This window comes from Cyanistes caeruleus, chromosome Z, assembly GCF_971803275.1.
Source record: "Cyanistes caeruleus chromosome Z, bCyaCae1.hap1.1, whole genome shotgun sequence".
Classification (NCBI taxonomy): Eukaryota; Metazoa; Chordata; class Aves; order Passeriformes; family Paridae; genus Cyanistes; species Cyanistes caeruleus.
In genome coordinates, this window is record NC_141732.1 from 64,115,115 (window position 1) to 64,129,234 (window position 14,120).

Consider the following 14,120-nt stretch of genomic DNA (forward strand, 5'->3'; position numbering starts at 1 on the left):
CCATATAGTGTTTTCAGCTAGATTAGTAGTTCCTAATCTTTTCATAGGTGGTCCTCACTGCCACCACTCATTCCTCTTTCTCTGCGTTCTGCTTCTTCATTTTCCTGCTTTCTGTTTCTACCTCTGTTCCTCATCACTAGTTCTGGCAACACCAGTTATAAAGACTAATAAGCTTGCCCAAGCTTATTAACATGTATTTCTGTGTGTGATTCATTGTTGAAAACTAACAGCTGGATATTAGTTCTGATGTTAAGTTGCTCCACAGAATCTGGGCTGTGGGGCATTTTAATATGGATATAAACTCACAGTTTTTTCACAGATGGCAGCTTCTCTCAATGGCATTGATTGATATTTTTGCATTTGCCTTGAATGACAAAACCATCCAGAGTATTGGCTGAGCTGCTCTCTGAGTTATGTATTAGATCCTGTGTTCCATTGTCTTAAGGGCTTTCCTTTTTTTCCCTTTATTTCCTCTCCTTTAGACCATTTCACGTGGAGCCCACAAACATAGTCAGTGTGAACGATGATGTGCAAAGAGTCACTGATGAAGCTTCAGCAATGAATAAGCGGATTCATTACTATAGCAGGCTCACATCCCCTGCAGACAGGGCATTGGTAAGGCAAAGACAGGGCCTCATTAGCTGTGTGGCCTCTGGCATGCTGGGTTTTACACAGCCTGGATTTGTACAAGGAGCGGAAATAAAGGTTGGGGGAGACTTGTTTTGCAGCTTGCTGTGAATCAAATATCTAATAGCTGAGTGTGATAAAACAGCTTGTTTTATTAGAAGTTGTTATTTACTTGTGCAATGCCTTCTCCATTAAAATAAAATATGCAAACAGCATCAATTTTATAATTTTATATATCAGTTTTGTATCTGGCTGCCCAGATCTCTCCCACCTGTAAGATTAAATCAATGGTCAGCTGAGGTAATTAAACTGTTGAGTTAGCATGATCTGTTCATAGTGTGTTTACACACATTTTGCAGAAGAAAAATGCATTTTTGTAGCGATCTAGCTAAAAATTCTCTCAACTGTTTTTGGGTTTTCCCTCCCAGGAAGAGAATTAGCATAGTAGAACCCTTTCTTGCTTTTTTATTTATTTTTTTTTTTTAGATGTAATTTCCTGGGAGGGTTTTGTGAGTTAAAATAGTTGACTTGCTGTTTTTGGAGCAATTAGTTATATTGATGTTACTAATAAGTCTTGTTTTTTGTCCATTTGTTAGATTGCACCTGATCATGTACTCCCAGCTCCCGATGAAATCTACGTGTACAGTCCATTAGGAACTGCTTTTAAAGTTGACAGTTGCACAGATGGCTATGGTAAAAACTCCAGTCTAGTGACAATGTATGTTAAGCACCTTTCCATATAATAGCCACAAAATGCATTATTACTGCATGTTCTATATTAACAACATAACTGTTGTTAACTAAGGAGACAATATGAAGTAAGAGTGGTTTTTAATATATTCACTGAATTTTGTCTTCCTAGATTTATGATATGGAATACCATGATGGGTACATCCATATTAAGTATCCCATGGGGAATAAAACAGGTAAACTATGAAAAATGCATGTATAGGAAAATGTTTCTGGAAACATGGCTTACTCTTCTTTTTTTGTAGTATATTCATAAATAAAATGAACTGTGTTTCTCCCTCTTAACAGGCAGGCTTCACTTCTGGAATTATTCTCATCTTACTGATGGGCATTTTGACTCTTTATTGCTGTTACAGAGTTGTGAAATCACGGCAAGCGATACGTAAGAAATCAAACAAAGCTTCCTCATGCAAATACTTTAAATGTGAAATACCAATATGTATTAGATTCTGTTTGTATGTGTCTTTACTATATGTTAGACCTGACCTGTAATAAAAGCTGTTCTTTGAATATCTCTCTGTCTGTAGTCTGTGTCTGAGTTCTGTATGCTACCTTATTAGATATTCCTTCAGTTGTTTGCAGCTGAAGTATTGTAGCCAAGCCAAACACAAACTCTTAGCAAATAGGGTTTCAGATGTTCACTTGCTAAGTTCTTGGGGACCTGGGGAGCTACAGGCATCTTTTCTCCATAAGCACTGTCCAGTTCTCTACATGTCTGATCAACCTGCACAGTGGAACAGTGTGGGTTGTAGCTGTAACCCCTTGTTTTGTATGCGCATATTACTCTAATATTTGTGTGTATTCTTTGTTGAAGGCGCTCTAGGTGTAGTCAGTGGCTGAAGCAGTCACTGACAGCAGCTCTAATTAGAATGTACTTTTATTGTTCAAAACTCATCTTGAGGCTCTTCTTTGGTTGGTGCTTTTGTGCATAAACTAACCTCTCACTTGCTCAAATAAAGGCCATTAAGACTTTGGCAGTTTGTGACTGAACTCATTTCATGAGGAATGAATTTCATTCATGAGGAATGGTTCATGGTCTGGCCTACTTTGCCATAATTCCTGCAAAAGGCCTTTAGCTGCAAATGCATGGTGGCATTTTTACCCTGTCTTATTTCAGTGCTTGTGAAAGTACTCAAAAGTAATAGTATCCCACAATAAAAGTGTCTACTTTAGGCTTCTTCAGTCAAACACTTAATGAGTGCTATCTTTTAAAGTTACTGGCAATTTTCTTAGTCCTTGAAAGTGTGGTGAATATGTGTCAGAATATTCTAAAAAAACCCCCACATTTTGTAATGAATAATTCTACTATGTAACATTATTATACATTATATTATATGTAATAATTCTAATGTAACATTTTGTTTAGATATATTTTTGGGTTTTGTGTGTTTTTCAGCTTTAACCGATACCTCAAACTGGGAATTCCCAGATGTTTGCAAGTATTACTTTGGATCCTTTGGTCAGTGGTCAAGCCTCTTATTTTCTATGGTATCACTTGTTGGAGCCATGGTTGTTTATTGGGTACTTATGTCCAACTTTCTGTTCAACACAGGGAAATTTATATACAGTAAGTATACATTTTTGGTTAAGTTTTACAGCAATCCTTTATAAAGATCAAGACTGCCTTATACTGAAAAAGGATTGTCCATTTTATATCATCTTGATTTTCCTGATACATTGCATAAAAAATCAATTGAGAATAAGTAACTATGCGTGGTGGTATGGGCAAAGGCCTGTGTGTTTTCAAAGCCACTTTTTCAATTTCAGTTTCTTAAAGTGTGGTTTTCTTGGTATACTTTAAACAACCTAAACATGGCTGCTTGTTTCCACTCTATTTTTGCTTCCCCTTTTGTTTCCATAGGTGTATCTATTTGAACAGCTATGTAACAGGCTAGACTGTTGAAATTATTTGGGATAAAGAAAAAAAAAAAAAAAACGGTTTCATTATAGTTTTCAACAGACACACTTAAAGTATTGCTGTACAGTTTTGCAAGTGTCCATGAGGAAGCAATGAACTGTATCACAGTAAAAGTGATTCTTAGTGTGGCATTGCTACAAAAGAAAACACATTGGGTTTTTATACCCTGGTACATGCACAGGGACACAAGCATTTGTGTGAGTAATCAATGCAGAGTTGTGGGAATGGATGATGGAATTGAGAGCTTTGAAAATCTGACTTACAACGTTGAGTAGTTTGACTGAGACTTAAAATACTGCTTTGAAGGTTATCTCTGAGGCAAATAACAGCACAAATACTTAAGCCTGTTGAACAGTGATAAATTGGAATTCCTACCATCCCTATAGGACATACTTTACTATATTGGTTAATGACTGATGAATTTTATAGCTTACCTAATTTATATGTCATTACAGCTATTTCAATTTATACTTTGGGGTTTTTTTTTGATAAGATTAACACTTTAATCTTAAATTATTCTAAATGAAATTATGCCAATTCTAATAAGCAAAATTCAAAATGAAAAAAGTGAAAAGATCTTATTTTCTAGGAAAAGAGTCCTGCTTTTCCATGGGACATGTTATTTTATCCCTTACCTATACTTGTTTGGAGTTCTTATTTAAATTGTTTGGTCTGAGATAACAATCACTGGCTTCATGTCCTAACGTTCATACTTAATTACTAAGTAATAAAGTGTGTACTAGGATGTAGGTTTGACACAATGGCATCTTCCAGCCATTTGTTTCTAAGTATTCTAAGCAGGCTACCGTGTTTAATTCTAATACATTCTGATGGCTTCTTAAAACATCTGCTCATAAAATTTAGGTGGGGAAAAACTGATTTCCTGCAGGAGGGTTGTCTAGAAATCTGTAGTACACAAGGAATGCAGGAATTGTTAGCTGAATGCAGTATCATGCCTTTTCTTTAACATGGTGTTGCATGGTCTTGTTCAGTTTTTGTTTTATGGGAAAAACAAAATCCACATATGCAATTGCTAGTCCTAAACTGCTTTTTAAATACAGAAGAAACAGAAGTTAATATCTGTAACAAATTTGAAAGTGCTTTAATTCTGTAAGAGCTATTAATTTTGATGGCTTCTCACTAGGTACGTTTTTAATTAGGAACACAAAATAGCAATTTTAGTTAAATCTTCTGATTGTTGTATACTCTGAACTAGCAGAAGTAAGTATGAGAAACTTGTTTGTGATTCAGGGTGCCATAAATCAAAATAAAGAAAGAAGAAACAGTTTTCTTCCCACAAGACTTTTTGCTTTCTTTATGAGAAACAAGCTGCTTTTAATTGCTTTTAAAAAATCTGAAGTAAACTGCCCCATTCGATTTTCTGTGCATAACACACCCACATGCAACAGAAATAAAATTTAACCAGTGACACACTTACTCAGTTTCAAGCTAATGGAAATTTTCTGTGTCTGTATATACAAATAATGCAGAAATATAATGAAATTTCTATCCAATACCCTTATAAAGGTGAGGTTGCAGAAACTTGGAAATAACTGGTGTGATATAGCAGTAAAGTAGCACAGGACTGTACTGAAAATAAAACACTACTAGAGACGCCTGTACAACAGTGAGGCTTAATCCTTTTTCCAGAAATTTTCCTTTTGCCCATGGAAACATGGAAAAAAGCCTCTTCTGAAAAAGAAAATATTAGAAAATGAGTAAGGGAAGATTTTTCTAAATAATACTGTCTGGCCTAGGAGTGTGTTTGCTTTGTTCTGTCCCAAAAGAGGCTGGATTTAGGATGCATCTCCTCACTGGCCTACTGTCCAACACTACCAGCTGAGTAGCTGGGAGAAGTGGAGGTGTGCTTGTGGAGCAGCAGTTCTTGGAGTGGGAAGTCTTAGGAAATTTATACAAAGACAGGGCTCCTGAGAAGAAAGTAATATAGTGTAGAGCTACTTTAAAACTCTTCTACAATAGTTGGAAAATTTTCACTTGGGTCTGGGGGGAGTGTGAGCTGCTGTGCTGGTGCCTCTGATGTAATTTTCCAAAATATTTTCTGACTTAATTTTCGTCAAGTCAACTAAAATGAAGGCCTAATAGTAGGTATGAGACATTGATAGTGAGATTTTCTTCTTTGCAGACTTTGTTCATGACATTAATGTAACAGACATTGTTCCTGGCACCAATGGCAGTAACAAAGGTAAGAAGCACTTATAGTATTGTGTTTCCAGTTTTGGGGTGGGGGTTTAAAGGCAAATCATCATGTTCCAATGCTTAACTACATTCCAGTTATAAAGTAGATGTCATAAGTTGTAACTAACTATGTGTTTCTTTAAAAACTGTGATTTTCTAGCTGGGATTTGTACTTCCACAAATAACAACACACTTGGAGATCTGAATAACTGCAGAAGTAAAAAATAAGTTAAAAAAGTGGAAATGAGAATAAATATTAAAAAGCCAGTTACAAATTTCTGTATGCCCAGATACATCCTCCTTAAAAGCCTTACTGTTAAATTTTTAGCAGTTGTTGCACAATGAGGAATTGCCTTAAGGAATTTTAACTTTCACACCCTAAATTTGAGGCGCCTTAGTTCTGTTTACTGTTTAAAATCTTGACTAGGGCAGCTTTACTACTCACAAGTTCTGCAGCAAGATTATTTTTTTAAAAATAAAATTATGTAACAGCTTTTTTGATGCTGAGTACAAAAAAGAAACAAGTGGCAGGCTACTTGAGCCTCTGCTTGTGCTTTTTGGAGAGTCTGACATTTGCACAACTAAAGGAAGAAACTGCAGTCAAGTATGAACATAGATCTGTTCCAAGTTCTTAAGTAGGCAGATTAATGTAGAATGAAGACAGGAGCAAAGCAAGGCAGACATTGTCAACCCCCAAATCTTTTCTGCCTCTATAATAGTGACTGAATCCATTCTGCTTTCTTAGGAAGCAAAAAGCTTTCTCTGTCACAAGTACATGAGAAATGGGGAACATACCACTGCCAGCTGAGCAGCTGTGTGTAACACTAGCTGCATCTGTGTTTCTGGAGAGCAGATGTTGGAGTCAGGCAAAGGAGTTGAGAAATAATTCTAAAAAGCAGTTGATTTGCGTTTGAGCTAGTGTTGAATCCTGCTCCTCTAACAGTCTTCACCAGCTAGGCACCAATTTGTGCTCTTTCCTGCTTCTGCTGTTCTCTCCCATGCTTCTGCAGCAGGGGGTATAACCTGGAGGCAAAGTGGACAATATTCCACACTACCGTCCACCAACTAGAAGATTGAAAGCAGTTGCTACACAAGATTAAGGGCTGCCAGATGTTCAAGTGACTCTTGACAGGACATTCAGGGCTACCCAGGAGATCAGTAAGAAAAAAGCATTTTTCAAGTTCTGTGAAACAATCCTCTTTTAAGCAAGAAATTTGTCAGAATGCTTTTTATGCCTTTGCCTTTTTGACAGAACAGGAATGCAGATAGTGTAGGATAGTGGCTATTGAGTATTGTGGGATGCCAAGATTTTATATAAGACATTATGAAAACAATAAGTTTTATATTTCAACACAGAGCTTCATAGGCATTTGTTCCTCACAGGGTCTTTTTGGTTGATTTTATTGCAGTCACTTTTTCAGGTGCTGCTATTTATCAACCTCTGTGTAAGAGGAGTATGACGTTCCTCCTTAGCAGGGTTACTGGAACACATCTTAAATTTGTTGTCTTGTGTTTTGTCGTCTGGCAGTGATGTACTTGCCTCTGTCATGGCACAAAGATAACAAGAATGTCTTTGTTCAGTGTATGAGTTTTCAACCTGCCAGTTGTTAGAGTAGCTTTCTTGTAATCCTTTGTTTGTTTGTCGAGCAATTTACAGGAATACAGGCTCATCTGTACAGAGGTGCACTTGGATGTTGGTTGATACGATCTTACTGAAGTGTGCAGGGACAGATTAGAATGCTAAATATGCAGCCAGATGCAGGGGAGCATTGCTATGACTTAATTCCAGCAAGTGCACGTAGGCACTGAACAGATCTCATTACAGGTATGTGACCTTGAAGGACGATCCTGTGTGACAACTTGGGCTTCAGATAAATTATCATCTTTGGTGTGCTCAGCTGGAAGAACTGTAGCACTGTCAGATTAGAGTGCAAGCTGCTTAGCAGTGGAATCTTAGCACTGAATTCCTGATTAAAAAAAAAATAGAAGTTAGGAACTGATACTGAACGTTGCACTTGAATGATTCTCAGTAGGTAAAACACACCAGCAATCATGGGATCTTGGCTGTGAATATTCTGTGCAAGTAAAACTCTTTTAATCTCAGGATATTTTTCTTTTCCTTTCTTCCAGTCATTTGTCCAAGTGCTGCTAGTGATCACCCACCACAGAACAGGAGTGTGATGTTCTCTTCTGGCAACAGAACAGGTTTTGAGCTCTTTGAGGAATGGTGGGACAAATCACAAACGGTACCATTTTACCTGATTGCTGTTCTTCTACCCCTGCTAAATCTGAAGTCTCCATCCTTCTTTGCAAAGTTTAATGTTCTAGGTAAGCAACAGATACTATTAAAGCATTGGTTCATTGTGACTGGAGTGTACAGAAGACAGTGAAAACTACTTCATTGAGTAGAATCATAAAATCTTTCAGGTTGGAAAGGTCTGTAAGGTTATTGAATCCAACCATTAACCCCACACTGTCAAGTCCACCACTAAACCATGTCTGTAAGTGCACATTTTTAAAATACATCTAGGGATGGTGACTTGATCATTTCTCTGGACAGCCTGTTCCAGTGCTTGAAAACCCTGTCTGAAAAGAACATTTTCCAAATCTAAACATTCCCTGGCACAGCTTGGTGCCATGTCCTCTCATCCTGTCACAGGTTGCCTGAGAGAAGAGGCCAAGCCTGACCTGGCTACAGGCTCCCTTCAGGCAGTTGTAGAGAGTGATAAGGTCACCCCTGATCCTCCTTTTCTCCAGGCTAAACACCCCCAGCTCCCTCAGCTGCTCCTCACAGCACTTGTGCTCCAGACCCTTCATTAGCATAATTTCCTTTTCCTAGACACTTCCAGCATCTCAATGTCCTTCTTGACTTGAGGGGCCCAAAACTGGCAGTATTCATGTCACAGGGGCAGTCTCATTGGTGCAAAGTATAGGGGAACAATCCCTGCCCTGCTCCTGCTGGCCACATTATTGTTGATCCAGGCCAGGATGCCACTGGCTTTTTTCACCACCTGTCAGCACATTATCAGCCCATGTTCAGCTGCTGTCAACCAACACCAGGTCCTTTTCCATTAGGCAGCTTTCCAGCCACTGTTCCAGTATTCTGCTGGCAGCCCATATTGTGTCTCAAAGTGTGCTGCTGGTTGGTTTATTAACACCACAGGCTTTGTGTGCTGCTTAGATTGAATCATATGGGTAACAGGGAGTTCATTTTCCTTCTTTTTTCTTGCTTGATACTCCTGTGAAACAAATTCCATTACATCTACAACAGATTTTTCCAAATGGTTCTATGCATACTACTGTGCAGCATTTGATACATACTACCTTGGTATAGTCAGGCATACTCTCCCAACTCTGATAAACATTTCAAACCAGCAGCTTCTTCTGATCTGAAGTAATTTTCTGCCAAACAGGTGATAATTAATCACAACATCAGTCAGTCACTAGGAGCTGCTGCTGTTCTTTGTCCCAACATCCGATATTGTAGGCTCTTCTGTGCTGCAGAGGGAACAGTTGTGACTTCCTGCTTCCATGTCTCCAGGTAGAAGGCCAAGGTGGGTGGGGCTGGTAAAGTGAGTAAAGCCCGTGACGGGTGCAGCTGGTCACAGTTCAGGGGTAGAAGAGGTCTGAGGGATAGCATTGAAGCCTACAATGGAGAGGAGGAGAAACTAGATGGGGGTCAGAAGATGAAAAAGTTGGATATGCATTGTGAAGGAGGTAGAGGACAGGGATTTGAAGGTCTAGTTTCTTCATCTTTTCTATAGTGACACTTTATCAGAGCTTGGATCTGCTCTTGCTGAAACCATTAAATGAAAATACCACATAGGAACTTAGGTACTTGATAACTGCTTCTGTGCAAAAGGTGTGGGTTTTATGTAGGTAGATACAACATTAGAAATTTAAAAACCAGAGTATTAGTTACTCATTGCTTCAGTAGATATTATGTAAGTCAGAAGCTGTTTAAAATTGCCTTAATTTTTGTAAAACTTGAAGTTTATAGGACAAGAAAAAATGGAAGGCAATTTTGTGATCCTGTAATTTATCTCAGTAGAGTTTTACTTTCCTTGATACCCATGGGAACAGAAGTCATTAGGAAACTGCAGAACATTTTAGTTGATCTTCATGTACAGAACCTTTTATTTTTCCTAATTTCTTGGCTGTGCTCTGTGTAATCAAATGATAATTTCTTTAGCTGTGCAGTATACTGCTGGATGCCTCTGAACCAATGAAATGGAATACACAGAACAACTATTATAATAAAGGTTGTCCAGAGTTACAATTAACACAATGTTTTAATCAGTAGCATTGAAGATGTCATTATCATCTTCTAGCTCCCAATGTAAAGTTCACAAGTGCACTAATGTCACTTTCCATTGAGCTGTTTGGTTCAAAAAGTCAGTGACTAGATGAACATTGCAGTGGTGGAGTACTGTGATCAACATTGTGTCAGCTTAGATGAAAATCCTGGCAGTGGAAGCTGGAGCTGGTCTTTTAGTGCCTAAAGACCTTCCTACCTGCCCAGGAACAGGGGTTACCGGGTACTTCCTCTGCTGTCACCAACACCTGGAAAATATTAGACGTGCTGAAAGTTTACATTGTGTGCATGTGCATTATTTTTTCTCTCTGACCTGTAAGAGAAGTAAAAAAAAAGTTCAGACCTAGTCTTCTGTTAGGAATGAATACCAACCATAACTGTTTGTAGCTAGTAGCTAGCAGAATGGAACAGAAATGAAACCCTGCATAAATACTTTCTACTGTGTCATGGTATTTGTTTGGCTCTTGTTTTTTTTTCTAGGTACAGTTTCAGTTGTCTACTTAGTTTTTCTAGTTACAGTAAAGGCTGCTCATCTGGGAATACACTTAGAATTCAACTGGTTTACAGAGAATGAATTTTTTGTACCAGGTAAGATAGTTAAAATGCAGTAATGAAGTATATATTTGGTGAGTTTAGAGATTTTTTTTTTTCTCATTCACCTTTTAACACACCCAAAACATAAATAAAGTGAGGAAATACTGTCTGATGTTGCAAGTAGAGGAAAGATCTCGCTGGACAAAGTGGCAAGAAACCCCTTTCCCAATGATGTTCCTTAGTTACAAGAAAGTATCAATGGTGGGGAAGAGAAGTGCCTATCAGAGGAATCTTCAACATATATCTTGTGACAGAGAGCTTGCCATAGTCCTGTTTCACCTGTGTTAAGTTCTGATTGCACCAGTTTCAGATCATGCCTGCTTCAGTAGCAAATAAAAATGACAAACTGTAGACAGACTGACTGTTAAAGGTGCTTTAAGTTCCCCACACACTGTCTTGCTTGCGTGAAATAGTTCTTTCACCGTAATTTGCAAGTACAGTTTTCCTGTAATTCCAGGTCTATCTCAAGATTTAAACCATAATCTTAGTAGGTCTTCTCTTTCAAACACCCATTAGCCGTTTTTATCCCATCAGTACCCATCAGTGTGTTTTTATTTTCTTGAATGTTGTTTGATGGCTATTTGCTCTTTACAAAGTACTGTTACAAATTACTCTATGAGATCATCTGGTCATAACAAGTGGCATTTGGTATTGCTTGAACAGGTAACCTAAAGAGACCAGTTTCTTTTTTAAGAAACCTGGAATAAGAGAGCCAGAGTTAGCTCCTAGATAGTTCTCCCCCATCCTTTACAGTATGCAAAATTTTATGACCAGTTAGCTCCGGGAGCTGTGTCCTGTATGTTAGAATAGTATCACTTCTTCTGTTCTTAGAAACAAATTAGAAAAATTAATTACAGTGACACACATGGCACAGGCCGTTGAGAAGTAGAGCACCCAGTAGTTTGATTATTTGGTAAATACTCCTAGTACTGGAGGAGACTAAAAAAGCATGTAGCTAATGCATGCAAGTACAGCTACCAAGAGATTCTCAACCCTATAAGTTTGCCTTTTATTAATGAGATTGAAGTAGTGGATTGAAAATGAGCCCAGAAGTCGAGCCTAGCTTGCACTCTCAATTCTGTCAACAGCACATCATGCTGATGAGGTATTGAAGGTGCAGTGAAACAAGCTGTAGGGAAAGCTTATTCTTTCAGTTTGGATAAGCCCTCTATTAGTTGCCTTGGGTGTATTTACTTTACTTATTTCATAGCACTTTACAGAAGTCTGCTTTAAATATGTTTGTATAGAGCTCTCTCTGGTTTGTTCTGTAAGGGTTTGTGAATTTCTGAAGAGTGTTGTGCTGTACTCCTGGATGCTTCTCAGAAGCTGAGCTATCTGTCTCTAATTGCTGTTAGCACATTCTTAGATAATACCAGATAAGATGGTGCTTTAATGATGTTGCTTATTGGTGAATTCCTAGACCATTTGCAGTACTTCCAGAACCACCATCCTGTGAACATCTTTTGAGTATTAAAGGAAGCAGAACAATGCTATTCCCATGGCGACAAGAAGGAAATTTTTTGCATACATGCTGTGAAGCATGATAAGAAATTGGTCTGCCTTTCTTTATGCCTTGGCTTCTAAGCAGAACCTCTTAAATATCTACAGATGTAATTTTTCTTCTGGTAGCATAAGTGACTTATTAATAACTAAATTTACCCTGCTCACAGGGTAAATGATTCCTTCCCTCCATCTCCCTCTTCAGGAATCCATAGGTATGCAGCCTCACTGCTGTTAATTCCAATTTTACAAATGATTTCCAGTTAAACTGTTGAGGAGCAGAAAACCTTTTATGTGTCAATCTTAAATTAACCTAGTAATCACTGATGGTTGGGGTCTATCAGAGAAGCCTTGCTGGAAAGTGTATTCTGTAGTAACTACTGCCTTCATGCACTTCGTACTTCCTGATTAAATATCTGCATTGGCTGTGGTCAAAGATGAGATAGATTGTCCCATTTCAAGGTGGAATTTCATGAGTTTGCCAGTACCCTTGAGAGCACTGTATGTCATCTGCATTTTGGCATCACTTGTCTCAAAGAAGTAATTTAAAAACACTTTTTTTTTTTTCTTCATTTAGAGTTTAGAATTCTGTTCCCTCAGCTCACAGGGGTTCTAACACTTGCCTTCTTCATCCACAATTGTGTCATCACACTTCTTCAGAATAACAGGAATCAAGAAAATAATGTAAGTAACTTCACAAGACTGATTTATAGCTAGATTGCAAGACAACTGTAATTTTTTCCTGTGATTTAATAAGAAAAACATTACACCTTCTTTTCCTTGCTATTAGGGAGTAACAGATAAATTACAAATTCATTCACACAAAATCCCTGAGGAATGCCCTGAACTTACTTTTGGTCAAGCTGGTACTAGATGGCCAAATTGCACACAAGAGGCAGATGACAATGTTGTAAGACTGAATGAAGACTGACCAATTTTAGAATAAAAAATGGTGGAAAAATGTTTGGTACAGGACTGATTTTAGCAGAATCCTGAACAGTAGTTTTGGGGTCTAGGTAATACCTTTTCTCAAAGATCCTTCAGCAGTTTTGTCTCACAATCCTAGTCAAAGTCTGTAGAGAAACTTGGCACAATTTAGGAAATCCTGCAAGTTGAAGCCTGAATCAGGAGGCTTTGTGATAAATATAGTCCTTGGATTGGTGCCTTGCCCTTGGAAAGGCTAAACATGGCTCCTCCAGATGAACTGCATTCTTTGTTAATATCTTCCCATTATAAAATATCAAGTGGAGTAAACACGATACACAGAGTCTGAGAGTAACTTTTATTGTAATTATTACTTTATTTTTTCCTCTCTATTTCCAAGGATTCTTGTCAAACTTCATTAAAATGTTAGCTGCAAAGGTACCTGCAGTAACAAAAAGATTTTTAAATACTAGCTGTATGGAAAACCATAGAATCCCAGAATGTTTGAGATTGTAAGGAACCTCTGGATGTGATCTTGTCCCCCTACTCAATCAGTACCATGAAGAGCCAGATGCCTATACAACACATCAGATAGAATATAGATTTGATTATTTGACAGTGAAGTGCAGATTATGTACCAATGGAATGACAGGACCTCTTAGGCTTTAGAAGTCTGCATAGTTACTTCCTTGTACCTGTGAATCAAGACCACTTTGTGAATGACCCTATTTACAAGCCATGAATTCTCCTCCAGGAAGATTTCTGGGGGCTTACGGGCTTCTCAGAAGTTAGTTTAACAGCTGGAGGTCTGGACAAAGAAAGCTAAGTAAACTTTTTCTCAATTTCCTTAAGAAATTCTTATGTTGTGGAGAAGGGCAAGATTTCTCTTTAGCTGTGGCTTTCAAATTCTAAAGGCTAGATCTGCAGCAGTCAGCTCTATATGCAGAGGAGGCCTAATACCCTCATTCCATCTTCAAGGTTTTCCTGTGTATTTTCCCCCTCCATTTAGATCAGAGCAAGCAATCAGATGCAAAGAGCAGCACCTGGAGTGTTCTCCAGCTTGCTTCTCCTGTGTGAAGGAGGAAGAAACTGCTGGCTGCATTTGAATCAGCTTTTCTAATACTCTCCCTGGAGCTTAAGTTGAATTTCCAAGTCAGCCCTAGCATGGATCTCAAGCCTTTGACAAAACTCTGCATTCCAGAAGAATGTTCAGATTGCTCAGAAAGGACACCTTTGAAGTATGGCAGGAAAGATTTTTAATGGGAAAACAAATCTCTGTGTAGTTCTTGTAGTAGT

General features: G+C 38.1%; 1 protein-coding gene across 10 annotated transcripts in view; it reads left to right on the forward strand.

Moving 5' to 3' along the window:
• SLC38A9 (solute carrier family 38 member 9) overlaps window positions 1–14,120 on the forward strand; it is a 45,440-nt gene that overhangs the window by 13,638 nt on the left and 17,682 nt on the right. For 9 of the 10 annotated variants that reach the window (XM_086866958.1, XM_086866959.1, XM_086866960.1 and 6 more), the window contains 9 exons: window positions 483–615; window positions 1,224–1,345; window positions 1,490–1,553; window positions 1,666–1,759; window positions 2,774–2,944; window positions 5,439–5,498; window positions 7,622–7,819; window positions 10,287–10,394; window positions 12,478–12,584. In XM_086866958.1, the coding sequence (XP_086723084.1) occupies window positions 483–615; window positions 1,224–1,345; window positions 1,490–1,553; window positions 1,666–1,759; window positions 2,774–2,944; window positions 5,439–5,498; window positions 7,622–7,819; window positions 10,287–10,394; window positions 12,478–12,584 (1,057 nt within the window). The remainder of the gene's footprint in view (window positions 1–482; window positions 616–1,223; window positions 1,346–1,489; window positions 1,554–1,665; window positions 1,760–2,773; window positions 2,945–5,438; window positions 5,499–7,621; window positions 7,820–10,286; window positions 10,395–12,477; window positions 12,585–14,120) is intronic. The other variant, XM_086866963.1, reaches the window with a different exon arrangement.